General features: G+C 48.9%; 1 protein-coding gene and 1 non-coding gene across 2 annotated transcripts; one reads left to right on the forward strand and one right to left on the reverse strand.

Moving 5' to 3' along the window:
- Positions 1-235: 235 nt before the first annotated feature.
- Positions 236-342, forward strand: LOC143937579 (U6 spliceosomal RNA). Its single transcript, XR_013263676.1, has one exon. It is a non-coding gene; the product is annotated as a U6 spliceosomal RNA (small nuclear RNA).
- Positions 343-6,215: 5,873 nt separating this feature from the next.
- On the reverse strand, positions 6,216-16,769 carry RNF222 (ring finger protein 222). Its single transcript, XM_077458564.1, has 2 exons — positions 15,713-16,769; positions 6,216-10,166 (listed from the first exon to the last, which is right to left on the reverse strand). Exon 2 carries the CDS (start codon positions 10,152-10,154, stop codon positions 9,522-9,524), a length of 633 nt encoding a protein of 210 aa, XP_077314690.1. The 5' UTR covers positions 10,155-10,166; positions 15,713-16,769; the 3' UTR covers positions 6,216-9,521.
- Between the last annotated feature and the right edge of the window lie 404 nt (positions 16,770-17,173).

Consider the following 17,173-nt stretch of genomic DNA (forward strand, 5'->3'; position numbering starts at 1 on the left):
TTTGCATGTGCTGCTTTTCTCTGATCTGTAGATGATTGGTTATTGATCTGTGTATGGAGCATCGGAATGTGTTGTAAGGAGAATCTGATTTTTTGTTTTCCATTACTTTTTATTGATTTGGATATATTGATTCTGGAGTCTTTATTACCACCAATTCATTATTACCAGGCTCACCATGAGCTGACATTTCTGGCTCGGGTTGTCCTTATATACCTCTGAGGGTCACCATTGGATTGTCCTCGCTTCGGCAGGACATATACTAAAATTGGAACGATACAGAGAAGATTAGCATGGCCCCTGCGCAAGGATGACACGCAAATTCGTGAAGCGTTCCATATTTTCTTGCACCAAATAATAATAATTTGTGCTCAATTCTGATTTTTTTTCCCTCTTATTATGAACTATTAAAAAAAAAAAAAATTAATAAAATAAAATTTATATATATATATACCCCTGCACAAGGATGACACTTATAATCGCGAGGCGTTCCATATTTTGCTGTGCAATGGAAGTGACTCGTCCCCGGAACTCGTATTATTAGTCCAACTCAACTTGTATTTTTTGTACTTGTATTTTAGGCTCCATTCACAGCTGGGAGATTTGAATCGCAGGAGGAGGAGGAGCTTCTTGTGGGTGACGGCAGCGCACGTTGTGATTTGCCGCAATTGCAGTAAAATCAAACAGCGATTTGGGTGTCATTAAGAAGTATTGGCATTGAAAACGCGTCCTGCGTTTTTCTGCGATTCCGCCCCTGATTCAATTTGCCTTGCTGTGAATGGAGCCTCAGGTCGCTCTTCCCTCAGATCGCTCTTCCCTCAGATCGCTCTTCCCCCTCAGGTCGCTCTTCCCTCAGATCGCTCTTCCCCCTCAGGTCGCTCTTCCCTCAGATCGCTCTTCCCCCTGAGATCGCTCTTCCCTCAGATCGCTCTTCCCCCTCAGGTCGCTCTTCCCTCAGATCGCTCTTCCCCCTCAGTTTGCTCTTCCCTCAGATCGCTCTTCCCCCTCAGGTCGCTCTTCCCTCAGATCGCTCTTCCCCCTCAGTTCGCTCTTCCCTCAGATTGCTCTTCCCTCAGTTTGCTCTTCCCTTAGTTCACTCTTCCGTCAGATCGCTCTTCCCTCAGTTCACTCTTCCCTTAGATCGCTCTTCCCACAGATCTCTCTTCCCTCAGATCGCTCTTCCCACAGATCGCTCTTCCCTCAGATCGCTCTTCCCTCAGTTTGCTCTTCCCTCAGTTCGCGCTTCCCTCAGTTCACTCTTCCCTCAGATCGCTCTTCCCACAGATCTCTCTTCCATCAGATCACTCTTCCCTCAGATCACTCTTCCCTCAGATTGCTCTTCCCTCAGATCGTTCTTCCCTCAGTTTGCTGTTCCCTCAGATCGCTCTTCCCTCAGATCGCTCTTCCCTTAGTTTGCTCTTCCCTAAGATCGCTCTTCCCTCAGTTCACTCTTCCCTCAGATCGCTCTTCCCTCAGATCGCTCTTCCCTTAGTTTGCTCTTCCCTCAGATCGCTCTTCCCTCAGATCACTCTTCCCTCAGTTTGCTCTTCCCTCAGATCGCTCTTCCCTCAGTTCACTCTTCTACTTTCTAACATGGAGCAGGCTGGTCTACATGGCAGAGATCAATGGCAGCCATCACTCATTGGGGCTCTTTGCAGGGGCACTCTGGTGGTACTATCTTATTGCCTCTACAGTGCCCCTTTACATCTTTCAGAGGATGTAAGGGGGCGCTCTGAAGGATCTCATTTAGTACCACCAGAGTGCCCCCTTAGATCCTACAGAGTGCCCCCTTTCATCCTCCAAAGTGCCCCCATAATACTACTATGGTCGCACTCTGGAGGATGTGAGGGGCACTCTGGAGGCTGTCAGGGGGTCACTCTGGAGGATGTTAGGGGGCCACTCTGGAGGATGTGAGGGGGCCACTCTGGAGGCTGTCAGGGGGTCACTCTGGAGGATGTTAGGGGGTCACTCTGGAGGATGTTAGGGAGTCACTCTGGAGGATGTGAGGGGGCCACTCTGGAGGATGTGAGGGGGCCACTCTGGAGGATGTGAGGGGGTCACTCTGGAGGATGTGAGGGGGTCACTCTGGAGGATGTTAGGGGGCCACTCTGGAGGATGTGAGGGGGCCACTCTGGAGGATGTTAGGGGGCCACTCTGGAGGATGTGAGGGGGTCACTCTGGAGGATGTGAGGGGGTCACTCTGGAGGATGTGAGGGGACCACTCTGGAGGATGTGAGGGGACCACTCTGGAGGATGTGAGGGGGGCACTCTGGAGGATGTGAGGGGGGCACTCTGGAGGATGTGAGGGGGGCACTCTGGAGGATGTGAGGGGACCACTCTGGAGGATGTGAGGGGGCCACTCTGGAGGATGTGAGGGGGGCACTCTGGAGGATGTGAGGGGACCACTCTGGAGGATGTGAGGGGGACATTCTGGAGGATGTGAGGGGGGCACTCTGGAGGATGTTAGGGGGTCACTCTGGAGGATGTTAGGGGACACTCTGGAGAATGTTAGGGGGTCACTCTGGAGGAAGTGAGGGTTTACTCTGGTGGATGTAAGAGGGGATTATGGCAGATACAAGGGGGCACTCTGGAGAATGTAAGGATGCACTTTGGAGACCCTGATGTAAGAGGGAACTCTGGTGGATGTGAGGGGTCATTTTGGAGGATTTAAGGGATCACTCTGGAGGATATAAGGGGCCACTGTGAAGGATATAAGGGGCCACTCTGGAGGATGTAAGGGGGCACTCTGAAGGATGCACTGATGTATGGTGAAACTCTGGGGACACATGCTGGGGATTCTGATGTAAGGGGGGGCTCTGATGTGAATGTAGCGCTCACCCTGATTGCTGCACTCCATATGTTGTTTGGATTGTAACTTATACTTGACCCTGCACTCCATACATTATGCTGTGCATAGACCTCACCAAGGTGCCCATTGTCTCAACAGTTGCTGGCTGGGGATCAGGGGGGTTTCTTATGGTTCCTTGCATTGGGGGGCCCGGCCCCTGAAGCTTCAGGTTCAAGTTATGCATCCGGCCCTCCCTTAAGCCTCGTACACACGATCGGATTTTCACGCCGGGAATTGTGTGATGACAGACTGTTGGTGGAAAATCCGACTGTTTGTACGCTCCATCAGACAATTGTTGTCAGCTTATCCGTGGACAAATGTCTGTTGTCGGACTTTCCGAGCGTGTGTACACAAGTCCGTCAGACAAAAGTCCAAAGTACAAACACGCATGCTCAGAAGCAAGGACGAGCCGGAAGCGGTCATTCTTGTAAACTCGCTTTCGGAATGGAGAATTAACATTTGTGACGCATTAAATTATGAATGAGGCACTGATAGGCAGCACTGAAGGACACTGATTGTCACTGATAAGAAATCCCTGATGAGGAGAAACTGATGGACACTGATTGGTAATTTTTCTCCTTCACTGATGTGCGCTGATGAGGTGGCACTGATGGGCATTGATAAGGTGGCACTGATGGGCACTGATGAGGTTTCACTGATAGGCAATGATAATGAGGCACTTATGAGGCTGCACTGATGGGCACAGATAGGCACCGGTAGATGGCACTGATAGGCACTGGTAGATGGCACTGATGGGCACTAATTGGCAGCACTTATGGGCACTGATAGGTGAAACTGATGGGTACTGATAGGCAGCACTGATAGATGGCACTGATTGGTCATTTTTCTCTTTCACTGATGTGCGCTGATGAGGCGGCACTGATGGGCACTGATGAGGTGTCACTGGTAGGCAGTGATAAGAAGCCACTGATGAGGCTGCACTGATAGGTGGCATTGATAGGCAGGACTGATGGGCACTGATAGTTGGCACTGATGGGCACAGATGAGGTGTCACTGGTAGGTAGTGATAAGGAGGCACCAATGAGGCTGCACTAATAGGTGGCATTGATGGGCACTGTTTGGACTGCACTGGTAATCAGGACACGGATAATCAATGCCAGGATTATCAGTGCCGATATCTCTTTAACACAATCTGGTTATTGGTTTTCTTCTTCTCTCCTCATGCTGTCATTGGACACCGCTAATCACATGGTAGAGGGACACGTGATGACGGAGGACATCGAGGACATCGACAGGGAAGTCCTGTATAATGTGTTCAGCCATAATGTGACTGCACTATCTGTACCCCATGAGGACGGTACGAGCCGCTTCCTGTGTGCTGTGCCGGGATACTGATCTGTTGGCTTCTGTTGGCTAATTATTTGTTTAAATAAAGATCACAGAAAAAAAGGGAAGTCTTGTAACTAAAAAACGTTTGTTCTGAAATGCAAAACCCTCGGCTGACTTCCTGCCAGGTAATGATGAGATTCCCCCTCACCGTGAATCCTGCGTGTTTGAGCTTCACAGACCCAGCAAAATACGTGCCTGTATTTATCACCCTTTGGGGGGGGGGGGCATTAAAAACTGGTGGTTGAGCTGCATTTTTACCACCCCAACCACCCTCCTTAAGCTGCAAAGGCAGCCAGACCGGACTGCACACAAAATGATCCCCGTCATGTGTAGCTGGCTGTACCCTAGAAGAACGTGACCCATTCAAGCGATAGGGCCCGGCCGTTGCATACATTGATAGGGCCCGGCCGCTGCGTACATTGATAGGGCCCGGCCGCTGCGTACATTGATAGGGCCCGGCCGCTGCGTACATTGATAGGGCCCGGCCGCTGCGTACATTGATAGGGCCCGGCCGCTGCGTACATTGATAGGGCCCGGCCGCTGCGTACATTGATAGGGCCCGGCCGCTGCGTACATTGATAGGGCCTGGCCGCTGCGTACATTGATAGGGCCCAGCCGCTGCGTACATTGATAGGGCCCAGCCGCTGCGTACATTGATAGGGCCCAGCCGCTGCGTACATTGATGGGGCCCGGCCGCTGCGTACATTGATGGGGCCCAGCCGCTGCGTACATTGATAGGGCCCAGCCGCTGCGTACATTGATAGGGCCCAGCCGCTGCGTACATTGATAGGGCCCAGCCGCTGCGTACATTGATAGGGCCCGGCCGCTGCGTACATTGATAGGGCCCGGCCGCTGCGTACATTGATAGGGCCCAGCCGCTGCGTACATTGATAGGGCCTGGCCGCTGCGTACATTGATAGGGCCCAGCCGCTGCGTACATTGATAGGGCCCAGCCGCTGCGTACATTGATAGGGCCCAGCCGCTGCGTACATTGATAGGGCCCAGCCGCTGCGTACATTGATAGGGCCCAGCCGCTGCGTACATTGATAGGGCCTGGCCGCTGCGTACATTGATAGGGCCCGGCCGCTGCGTACATTGATAGGGCCCGGCCGCTGCGTACATTGATAGGGCCCGGCCGCTGCGTACATTGATAGGGCCCAGCCGCTGCGTACATTGATAGGGCCCAGCCGCTGCGTACATTGATAGGGCCCAGCCGCTGCGTACATTGATAGGGCCCAGCCGCTGCGTACATTGATAGGGCCCAGCCGCTGCGTACATTGATAGGGCCCAGCCGCTGCGTACATTGATAGGGCCCAGCCGCTGCGTACATTGATAGGGCCCAGCCGCTGCGTACATTGATAGGGCCCAGCCGCTGCGTACATTGATAGGGCCCAGCCGCTGCGTACATTGATAGGGCCCAGCCGCTGCGTACATTGATAGGGCCCGGCCGCTGCGTACATTGATAGGGCCCAGCCGCTGCATACAGTGCAGTACTGCAGTGCAGCATTTGCAGGGTTCAGACAGATGCAGAAGGAAACATATCACCTCCTCCTGGCCTGTCAAATGCCTCTGAACAGAGATCCACCGCAGATCACTTTTCCAAGGGTTGGCCGATAGTGTAAAGTTAGCATTAGGTCTCTTTCACACTGGTATCTATGGAGCAGTAAAAACTGGTGGCTGAGCTGTGGTTTTGCTGTCCTCATTTCCCTCCCCCTTCCCTGGCCACTCACCACCCATCAAACTCACCCATTGAGATCAATAGGGCCAAACCTCAACCAGGAGCCATATGCTGGGCTTGCAGCTTCGCCGCGATTCGCAATGTAAAATTGCCCTTCAGCAAACCAAAAAAAAAAAGTGCCAAGAGGCATCAGTAGCACCTTCCTAATGCCCGCCAGCTGTTGTTATGCCGTCCTCTGAAAAGTGATTCACCACAGATCGCTTTTCAGAGGGTGGTAAGCATTACTGTCTGAAAGATCCTATCATATGGAGATACAAAATTGATGCAATCATTCAACTGCCATGAGAAACAATGTTACTTCTTCTTTATATCAGCAAATTGAAATAAATCACACAATGATTTACATAGAAAATATATACAGCAAACCGACATAAACCAATAGAAACAATGAGAACAGTCAATTCCCAAATTCAACCCCCAGTTTAAATCAGCTAAATACATTGCAGGTAGACATGGGCACTGCCAAAATAATGTTTGTTTTTGTTTTCGTTTAATTTGTTTGTTTGTTTTTGGGGTCATTCATTATGATTGAAATTCGTTATTTCAAATAAATTAGTAAATTCAAAAATCCGAATTTTTTTAAAATTTGAAAATAAGAAAGAAAAGCCAAAAGTAAGAAAGAAAATCAGAAAATTAGAAAATCAGAAATAATAACTAACTAACTAGCTAAAAAATAAAAGTATTTCCTTTCAAATTTGGCTAATAGTGAATGTAACGAATACGAATTTATCCGAAGTTACAAATTATTCAAATTTTGAATGCCGCATCCAAACAAATTAATAATAATAAAAGATAATAATAAAAAAAAACATTTTATTTATTATTATTAATTTGTTACGTTCCATTCGTTTAGACACAGCATTCGTTATAATTCGCAACTTCGGATAAATTCGTATTCGTTACATTCACTAACAGCCAAATTTGAAAGGAAATTCCAATACCTATCATTTAATATTTAGTAATAGGTATTGTTAGTTAGTTATTATTTTAGATTTTCAAATTTTCGGGTTTTCAAATTTTTGTATTTTCGTTCTTTTGAATTTTTGGATTTTCATTCATGTCTTCTGATTTTCTCATTTGCGAATTTTAGATTTTAGGTTTTTCAAATTTTCGAATTTTCTAATCTCCGATTCTTCTAATTTCCCAAATATTCGCTTTTCCGTTTTTCTAATTTCCGAATTTTCGATTTTTAAGAATTTTCGAATTCTCTAATTTCCGAATCTTCAAATTTCCAAAGATTCGATTTTTGGATTTTCTAATTTGAGAATTTTAGATTTTTAAAATTTTCTAATTTTCTAATTTTTGAATCTTCTAATTTTTTTAACCTTTTATTTTTCTAATATTCGATTTTCGGATTTTCTCATTTCCAAATTTTCTCATTTCTGAACCTTCGAATTTTTTTCAATTTTTGGGATTTTCGAATTTCCAAATTTTCGATTTTTCAGGGAAAATTTGTTAAACTGGTTTCCATTAATTAGAATATTTCTGAATTAACTAATTTGTCGAACTTCGTCGTAAAACGAATCTGGAACGAGGCGAATTGCACATGTATAACCGCAGTGCATCAAAACAAAAGGTGTTTAATGTCTTTATATAGTTTGTTATCTTTCATAAGCAGCCACAGCCTGAAGTAGAAAAGCCATGCTATGAGGAAGGCTTAGGCCGAAACGCGTCAGGTTTTGGATTATGTTACTGCTATAATGTGCAAATAAAACGATAAGGAAGCTGTTGAGTTGCCGGCTTGTCCTTACTATGAGTAGAAAAGCCTGTCCTCTGCCAGAAAGCTGCGAAGAAGCACCCTTGCTCTCTGTGGGGAAGCAGCGGTCTCATGCAGAGGTCCCACATGCCCCTCCCTCTACTGAGCCAGAGCTAGAGCTCTTCAGTTAGCAAAGCAAGGGTCCTACTTTGAGGCATACTGGCGAGGGACAGGCTTTTCAATGCAGGCTGTGGCTTCTTTTAGAAAGAAAATAAAAGGTCACCATCTACTTCCTGGACTGAGATCTCAGCTACACAAATAGTGTAAATCTGTGCAGTTCACAAATGTTACAATGTTACAGTCTGATCATTGGGGGGGGGGGGGGGGAGACTGAGGAAATACCTCCTCCTGCCTGCAGCTGTGTGGAGCTCGAGGATGGCCTTTCAAGTGATAGAAGGTGGAGCTGTTGTGAGAAATGTTGTATTGTCCACAGCAACGAAAAAAGTCAATTTTTTTCAGGTTAGACAATGAAAGGAGACACGTTGCAGATTCGTGTGGGCCCACCACCGATTTCCCATGACTCCAGGATTTATGACAGAACCTTCTGTATATATACATTAAAAATAAAAATAAAAATAAAAAAAATGAGGGCCCTATTCATCCTGTGAAACTGCATTCACATTTGTTCTGTGGGAATGGGAACAAAAACGAAAGTTATTAGGCTATTTTTCCTTCCACGTTGAATGTTATTCATTCATACAGCTTAGTGTGACTACCAGATTACGACCACTAGAAGGAGCTGATGATCATTTTAAAAATGACTAGAAAAATGACTAGTAATTTTCATATGATTATCGGCTCCATCTAGTGACCGTATTGTGGTATTTCCCCGAGTCAATCTAAGCTGTATGAATGAATAACATTTGACCTGGAGAGAAAATAGCCTAATGACTTTTATAAGTAAATATAAATCAGATTTTTATTTTTTTTAAAGTCATTTTTGATTCGTTGGTGTTTGGTGCAGCTTCTGAAAAGTCCCACGGGCATATGAAAATGACTTCTTACGGTAATACCTTGGATTACGAGCATAATCCGTTCCTGAAGAATGCTTGTAATCCAAAACACTCGTATATCAAAGCAAGTTTCCCCGATAGGAAGCAATTGAAACTCAGATAATCCATTCCACAGCCACTGCTTGTCTTTGCAGTACCGCAAGTGGCCAGAGGTGCGGGGGGGTGCTGGAGACACTCAGAGACGCTCGGAGACCGAAAGGTGATGCCCGGAGACACTCGGAGACATTCTATTTCCAATGATTTACTAACATTCAAACTGAGAAAATAGCCTAACGATTTTCAATTTTGTCCCATTCCCAAAGAGCAAAGGTTCTTTCATTTCTCCATCATTTGTCACCACTACTCCATTTGTGTGTTGGAAACCTCAAGACTACTCAGTACTTCTACACATGGGGGGAACATGTGACCTTCTGCCTCATCTTCTGGGGTGGTGGGTTTGGCCAATTGCCAGGGTTTCTCTGGCCGGCTGGTGGTAGAGGAGGTCATTGACTCTGTGTAAGCTCTGACACGGAGCTTACACATTGATAAGACCCAGGACTCCATCAGATGTCCACATCCCAAAGTGGGACAATAAAAGGGAGGATCTGATGGCTCCCCAAATCCAGTTCTTCTATTGGACACCTAAATAAATTAGACAAAAATCACTGTCTCCACGCGTTCCTCGGAACGAACCCAAACGTCCTGATCCAAACAGTCTTGTCCTCCTCCATGACCAATCTAGACATCATCTCTGAAGGTCTTCTGAAAGGAGGAGATCCCTTCCACTAGTCTAGATCCACTAGATCATGATGATTATTACATTGCATGGAGGAGTCTTCTTCACACTTTTTTGACCAAAAGTATCCACGGCAACACGGCCGCCATGACAGCCACAAGAAATATTAGCAACAGGACCATAAGTATGGATGGAGACCGGCAGCAGTGGGCCCTGGCATCAACGTGCTGGGTTGGCGTTTCGGCGATTACGTCCTCGTTATACATTGGCTGCCCTTGGTCGCTGATGACGAAGATTTGGGAACCGTAGGCGTGGTTGACCGAGTCGAGGTTGGCGTCTCCGAGGCAGGTACATCTGGAAAGGTGGGGGCTGTCTGACTCGCTTGCCTCGGTGATGGGGACGACCAAAGTGTTGGGGTTTCTGAGAAGCGAGGGCGTGTGCCTGAGGCACGATGGAGTGACGGGAACTTCCAAGATCTGGTTGAGTTCTCCGGTCCGTGGAGGTAAAATAAGGCCGCGGTTGGTGAGAAAGGTCACATATCGGCACAGAGGGCAGATGATGTTCTTTTTTATTGAGCCCTCTTTCTTGGCCGTCACGAGATACTTCACCAAACAGTCGTGGCAGAAGGAGTGGCCGCAGCTCAACCTCCGCTCCGATGTGCTTGGGTTTTGGAGGCGTTCATAGCAGACGGGGCACTCGTTGGCAGGAGGCTCTTTGGCGTCGTTTTCGTTAGACATGGCCTCTGTTTTCTGAAAACCAAAGAAAAAATATTTAGTGCCATGGAAACCGCAACAAATAACTTTATGCCGATTCTTAAATGAAATGGAGGACCTCATTATCGTACAATGGAGCGCGAGTTACTGTTGGGCTGAAACAGTTACAACAAGCCCACCCCATAAATGTGTTAAGATTTTCTATGTATTTTAAAGGGGCCCAGTACAACCCAGGCTCAGCAGTACACCCACTCAGCAGATCCCCAGCTAGAGTCGTGCGCACAGGGTGTGTCAGGTGTGCCTGGGCACGCCCTTATCAACCCGGGCAGTGCAGATACCCCCTACTGCCCTGGCTCCCTTACGAAGCGCTGCTGGCTTACTTTCTCTTCTCTCCCACCAGCTGCTGCGGCGGGCACACACAGGGGGATGTTTTAGAACGAGTGGGGGAAGGGGTCTGTAAATATGTAATTTACCAGCCCCTTCCCTTTCTGAATGAACACAGTGAGTAATCGGTACAATGTGTTTGACCTTTGGAGTGCACACCCTAATGCAATAGGCTACGCACACCTATGTCCCCAGCTTATTAGTACCCTCGTTCAGCAGATCTCCTGCTTAGCACTACCCCCAGCTTTACTGATCCCCCGATCAGCAGTAACTCCCAGCTCTGCTATTCCTCCACTTAGTATTAACCCCCCAGCACTGCCGATCCCCCGCTTAGTAGAAGTCCCCAGCTCTGCTGATCCTCCCACTCAGTAGTAACCCCCAGCTCTACTGATCCTATGGTTTGTTGATCCTCCTCTCTCTGGTCACCTCCTGCTATATTGCTCCTACGCTGTGTGCCATATGTGACATGGATAGGTTCAGTAGAAACCCAGCTCAGTAGTACACCCATTTAGCAGATCCCCTGCTCATTAGTACCCCGTTCATGAGATCTCCAGCTCATTGGTACCCTCATTCAGCAGACCCCCAGCTTATTAGTACCCTCGTTCAATAGATCCCCTGCTCAGTAGTACCCCCAGCTCTTCTTATGCCCCACTCAGTAGTACTCTCATCTTTGCTGATCCCCTGCTCAGTAGTAACCCCCAGCTCTGTTGACCCCCTGCTCAGTAGTACCCCTAGCTCTTCTTAAGCCCCACTCAGTAGTACTCTCAGCTTTGCTGATCCCCTGCTCAGTAGTAACCCCCAGCTCTGCTGACCCCCTGCTCAGTAGTACCCCTAGCTCTTCTTAAGCCCCACTCAGTAGTACTCTCATCTTTGCTGATCCCCTGCTCAGTAGTAACCCCCAGCTCTGTTGACCCCCTGCTCAGTAGTACCCCTAGCTCTTCTTATGCCCCACTCAGTAGTACTCTCAGCTTTGCTGATCCCCTGCTCAGTAGTAACCCCCAGCTCTGCTGACCCCCTGCTCAGTAGTACCCCTAGCTCTTCTTATGCCCCACTCAGTAGTACTCTCAGCTTTGCAGATCCCCTGCTCAGTAGTAACCCCCAGCTCTGCTGATCCTCTGCTGAGTAGTAACCCCCAGCTCTGCTGATCCCCCGCTCAGTAGTAACCCCCAGCTCTGATGATGCCCCGCTCATTAATACCCTGTTCATCAAATCTCTAGCTCATGGGTACCCTCATTCAGCAGATCCCCAGCTTAGAAACTAGCAATGTCACATATGGCACACAGTGTGGGAGCAATATAGCAGAAGGTGAGTAGAGACCAGAGAGAGAGGAGAATCAGCAAACCAGAGGATCCACTATCATTGATGTCAGTGGTTGGAATAGTGCCCCATCATTGATGTCAGTGGGAGGAATTGTGTCAAATTTTTGGTGTCAGTGGGAGGAATAGTGCCCCATCATTGGTGTCAGTGGGAGGAATAGTGCCCCATCATTGGTGTCAGTGGGAGGAATAGTGCCCCATCATTGGTGTCAGTGGGAGGAATAGTACCCCATCATTGGTGTTAGTGGGATGAATTGTGTCCCATTTTTGTTGTCAGTGGGAGGACATATGGCCAATTGTTGATGTCAGCAGATAGAATAGTGCCCAAGAGTTGGATAAAAGGGCCGAAGTTTGGCGGCCGCTGGATTTGATCCAAAAACTATAAGTTCTCAAACTGACTGTTGACTAGAGATCTCAAAATGTTTTTTTTATTTTAAGGCAGAGGGGCTCAAAGAGTTTCCACTGCAGTTTGGTGGGATTTTTAGGATGAAGTTGAACTCGCTCAGCACATCCCAACATAAAAAGTTCTGCCTTCATATGGGGAAAAGTCTATAACTCTGCACTACATGCAACTGGAGAATAGAAGAAGACACAACGTTACACAACCTTTACACATTAGCCTTTGTCTGATATTTGGTGACACTTTAACAGCTTAAACCAACTTCTACTCTCAATGCCAAAACAAGGAGGTGGGGAAGTTCTGCATCCCCAGCGGTGTTGTAAACAACAATTACTTAAAGTTCCAGTCCTCCCAATTGGATAATGAGTTATGGGGGTGCTTCCGGCTGCTTTGCCCTGGCTCTAAGCTGTCCCTTGGTCCTGGACATGTAAAGTATTGCAGCCCTACTGTCCTCGGTGTACAGGCTTGGGGTAAACGGGAACTGAAGTTACTCACTCCTCCCTTATAGTAGTTCCTGGAATCCAAGAGGCTGCTGTATGGGCGCACTGCTATATGGGACAGGTCTTGCTTTCAGGAGGGCTTCAGCTAAGTGCAGCTGAGGCTGGTGAAGGGTATGAGGCTTCTAGGTTATCCTCTCTCCCTCTCACTCAACCCCTCTCCTGACATTCCTTCTGCCCAGGGGCAGAGCCCCCCCAGCACAGGGGTTCTCTCCAGATGACTGGACCCTGGACTTTGCTTCTGACTATTTATGGGACTGTTCCCCCACCTACTAAGCCTTGCTTTCTCAGGGATTGGTGGGAACCCCATAAATATTCAGGTTGAGGTCTCTGGCCCTCCACCCTCTAAGTTCTAGAACTATCCAGTGAGTTCTAGAAGCCAGGGGGAGTCAACAGCCTTGAAGCACTGCACAGTCTATTTTGTAAGGCCAAACATATGTCCAAAGACATTGTTGGTAAATATTAAGTGGTACTCCCAGTAACTAGTGGAAACTACACAACCAATAAAATCCTTGACTGTCAGCTCTTTCCATGGACTGGGCCAACCAACGCGTTGACAGGGTCAACAGGGCAAAGGATGAATGGTCAGCAGGGGATCGTATGGGAATCAGTAGTGTATTGTACATGGGGTCAGTAGGGCTGAGGACTGGGGTCAATGGAGTTGAGGACTGGGGTAAGTAGAGCTGAGGACTGGGGTCAGTAGGGCAGAGGACCAGGATCATAAGGGTGGGGGACAGGGTTCTGCAGGGCAGTGGACAGGGTCAACAGGATGGAAGACAGGGGTCACTGCTGGCAGGACAGAGGACAGGGGTCTGCAAGGCGGAGGACAGGGGTCAGCAAAGCCAAGCACAGGGGCCTGAAGGGTGGAGGTCAGGGGGTCAAGAGGGCTGAGGACTGGGGTCAACAGAGCTGAGAACAGGGGTTAGTAGGGCAGAGGATCAGGATCAGAAGGGTGGGGGAACAGGGCTCAGCAGGGTGGAGGACAGGGGTCAGCAGGGTAGAGGACACAGGTCAGCAGGGCGTGGACAGAGGGTCAGCAGGGCAAAAGATGAATGGTCAGCAGGGGATCGTATAGGAATCAGTTGGTTATTGTACAGGAGGTCAGTTGGGCTGAGGACTGGGATCAGCAGAGCTGAGGACTGGGGTCAGTATTGCAGAGGATCAGGATCAGAAGGTTGGAGGACAGGGGTCAGCAGGGCGTGGTGTACAGGGGTCAGCAGGGTGGAAGACAAGGGTCAGCAGGGCAAAGGATGAATGGTCAGCAGGGGATCCTATAGGAATCAGTAGGGTATTGGACAGGGGTCAGTAGGGCTGAGGACTGGTACCAGCAGAGCTGAGGAGTGGGGTCAATAGGGCAGAGGATTAGGATCAGAAGGGTGGAGGACAGGGGTCAGCAGGGTGGAGGACAGGGGTCAGCAGGGCATGGACAGAGGGTCAACAGGGCGGTGGACAGGGGTCAGCAGGGTGGAGGACAGGGGTCAGCAGCTTGGAGGACAGGGGTCAGCAGGGCGTGGACAGAGGTTGAGCAGGATGGTGGACATGGTCTACTGGGTGAAGGACAGGAGTCACTGCTGGCAGGGCAGAGGACAGAGGTCTGCAGGGTGGATGACAGGGGTCTGAAGGATGGAGGATATGGTTAGCTGGATGGAGGACAGGGATCTGAAAGGTGGAGGACAGAGATCACTGCTGGCAAGGCAGAGGACAGGGATCACCGCTGGCAAGGCAGAGGACAGGGATCACCACTGGTAAGGCAGAGGACAGGGATCACCACTGGTAAGGCAGAGGGCAGGGATCACCACTTGTAAGGCAGAGGGCAGGGGTCACCACTGGTAAGGCAGAGGGCAGGGGTCACCACTGGTAAGGCAGAGGACAGGGATCACCACTGGTAAGGCAGAGGGCAGGGGTCACCACTGGTAAGGCAGAGGACAGGGGTCACCACTGGTAAGGCAGAGGACAGGGGTCACCACTGGTAAGGCAGAGGGCAGGGGTCACCACTGGTAAGGCAGAGGACAGGGATCACCACTGGCAAGGCAGAGGGCAGGAAAGGAAACATAGCAATCTGGGGGGGGGGGGGGGGGGGTTTGAAGTCCACCCCAGCACCGCTCCAGATCCAGCCATAGTTGCTACTGAGCTCAAATAGAGAAGTAGAGAGCGCACTGCGCACATACACAGTTTGAACACCCGGGAGCAGCCACTAGGGGGGCAACTTACAATTTCTGGCATGTACTATTCGAATTGCATAGTCGGATTACACTTTAAATTAAAACAAAATGTAACATTTCAGCAGGGATGGTGGAAACCTCTCACAATGGGCACAGCAGACCGAGGAACTCAGGCGCAGATATTGCACCAATTTTACCAATACAGTCCCTGAGAGATGGACGAGACGGTCGGGGGATGTAAATGTCCGAACTCCACCAAACTCTGGAAAAGCATTTTTTTGGGCGGAGTGACTCGTAATTTAATAAGTAGGTTGTCGTTTCTCCGCGGCCATCCTGTTCACTCCTCAGAAATCAGCGGCTCTATTCATAACTACACTGCATGTATCAATTCTAATCATTTATACCGCAACAATGTATCCGCTGCTGTGCAAATAGGATAAAAAAAAAAAAGAGCGATGAGCCTCAAAGTGCTCGCTTCAGGAAAACAGCAAACGCTGGAATCTCCTTTTAATTGCGTCTGACTGCGTGTCGGTCGCATGAACAATCTCGCTTCTTTTTTTTTTCAATGTGTTTCTTGTAGCAACCAATTAGCATTTTCCATGACACCACTTCATGCTTTTAGATGAATTGTTTGCTGCGAGATGATTATTATTATTATTATCTTTATTACTATTATTATTATTATCTTTATTACTATTATTATTATTATTATTATCTTTAGCGCTGAGTTTATTTTGCTTCCAACATCTATAATATGTTTTCTCTCACAATCCAGCAGTAAATCATTTCTTCTGGCAATTAAATAACCGCGATGGCAACTTACCTTTGTGCGATGAGGAGGGTCGGCTTCAAGGCTGCGGACAGCAACAACACACAAATGATGAAGCGCTCGCTTCCCAGTCCACTGACTCCAAGTGGTGGAAGGTCTTTGCTTCTTCAGGTCTGCTGTCCAGGAGATCTATAAGAAAGAGCAGACTGTGAGCCAGTGAAGGGAGGAAGGCAGGCGGGCGCAGGGGCAGGCGGGCGGGCAGGGTGTCTTCTGCATTGAGTAAATGCTGTTTTGCTCCTCATGCAGTCCTGCATGGTCTGACATGATTCACTGGAGGCTGCATAACCTGTTTCTTGCCTGGTGCCTCTGGCACAGAGATGGGAGCCAATTCTTGTCACAGCTGCCAGTGCTTTATAAGTCATTTCCAGAACAATACACTAGGAGTCTACCTTTAAGCTGAATTCCATGCAAATGACTTAATATGCAGACGACATGCCTACACGGGGGCGCCTTTACCTGCCAAAGGATTTGTATTTCTGTCCATCCAGTCCTGAGAATTACACAGCTCTGCTACACGGCACGGCCCTGTCCGGCACGGCAGGAGAACTGATTTGTGTGTCGTTACTGCAGGACGGTAAGACTTACAAGTCTGGTCCCTCCCCCAGCCTGTGACTGGACAGTGAAAGGGGAAGCAGTAGACTGATGAGCTCATCTCCCTGTCACTCTGATCTCTCCTCCTACCAGTACATTTCTTGTTGGCACACGAGCACCGTAGCACAGCTAATTGGCTCCTTGTGCTCAGTGGAGGCTGGTGCTCAAATTTTTTTTTGGGGGGGGGGGGGGCGAAAACAAACTGAAAAAGTCCGAAAAACCCCCCCCATCAATTGCAGCCTCACTGTACCATCAATCGCAGCCACTGTGCCATCAATCGCAGCCACTGTGCCCATCAATTGTCGCCACTGTGCCCATCAATTGCCACCACTGTGCTCATCAATTGCCACCACTGTGCCCATCAATTGCCACCACTGTGCCCATCAAACGCAGCCACTGTACCCATCAATCGCAGCCACTGTGAACATCAATTGTCGCCACTGTGTCCATCAAACGCAGCCACTGTGCCCATCAATTGCTGCCACTGTGCCCATCAAACGCAGCCACTGTGCCCATCAAAGGCAGCCACTGTGTCCATCAATTGCAGCCTTACTGTACCATCAATCGCAGCCACTGTGCCATCAATCGCAGCCAATGTGCCCATCCATTGCCGCCACTGTGCCCATCAAATGCAGCCACTGTGCCCATCAATTGCAGCCACTGTGCCATCAATTGCAGCCACTGTGCCCATCAATTGCTGCCACTGTGCCCATCAAACGTAGCCACTGTGCCCATCAATTGCCGTTACTGTACCCATCAAACACAGCCACTGTGCCCATTAATTGCCGCCACTGTGCCATCAATCGCAGCCACTGTGCCCATCATTTGCCGCCACTGTGCCCCATCAAACGCAGCCACTGTGCT

This window comes from Lithobates pipiens, unplaced genomic scaffold (assembly GCF_037356315.1).
Source record: "Lithobates pipiens isolate NorthernLeopardFrog02 unplaced genomic scaffold, aLitPip1_a1.2 Scaffold_28, whole genome shotgun sequence".
Classification (NCBI taxonomy): domain Eukaryota; kingdom Metazoa; phylum Chordata; class Amphibia; order Anura; family Ranidae; genus Lithobates; species Lithobates pipiens.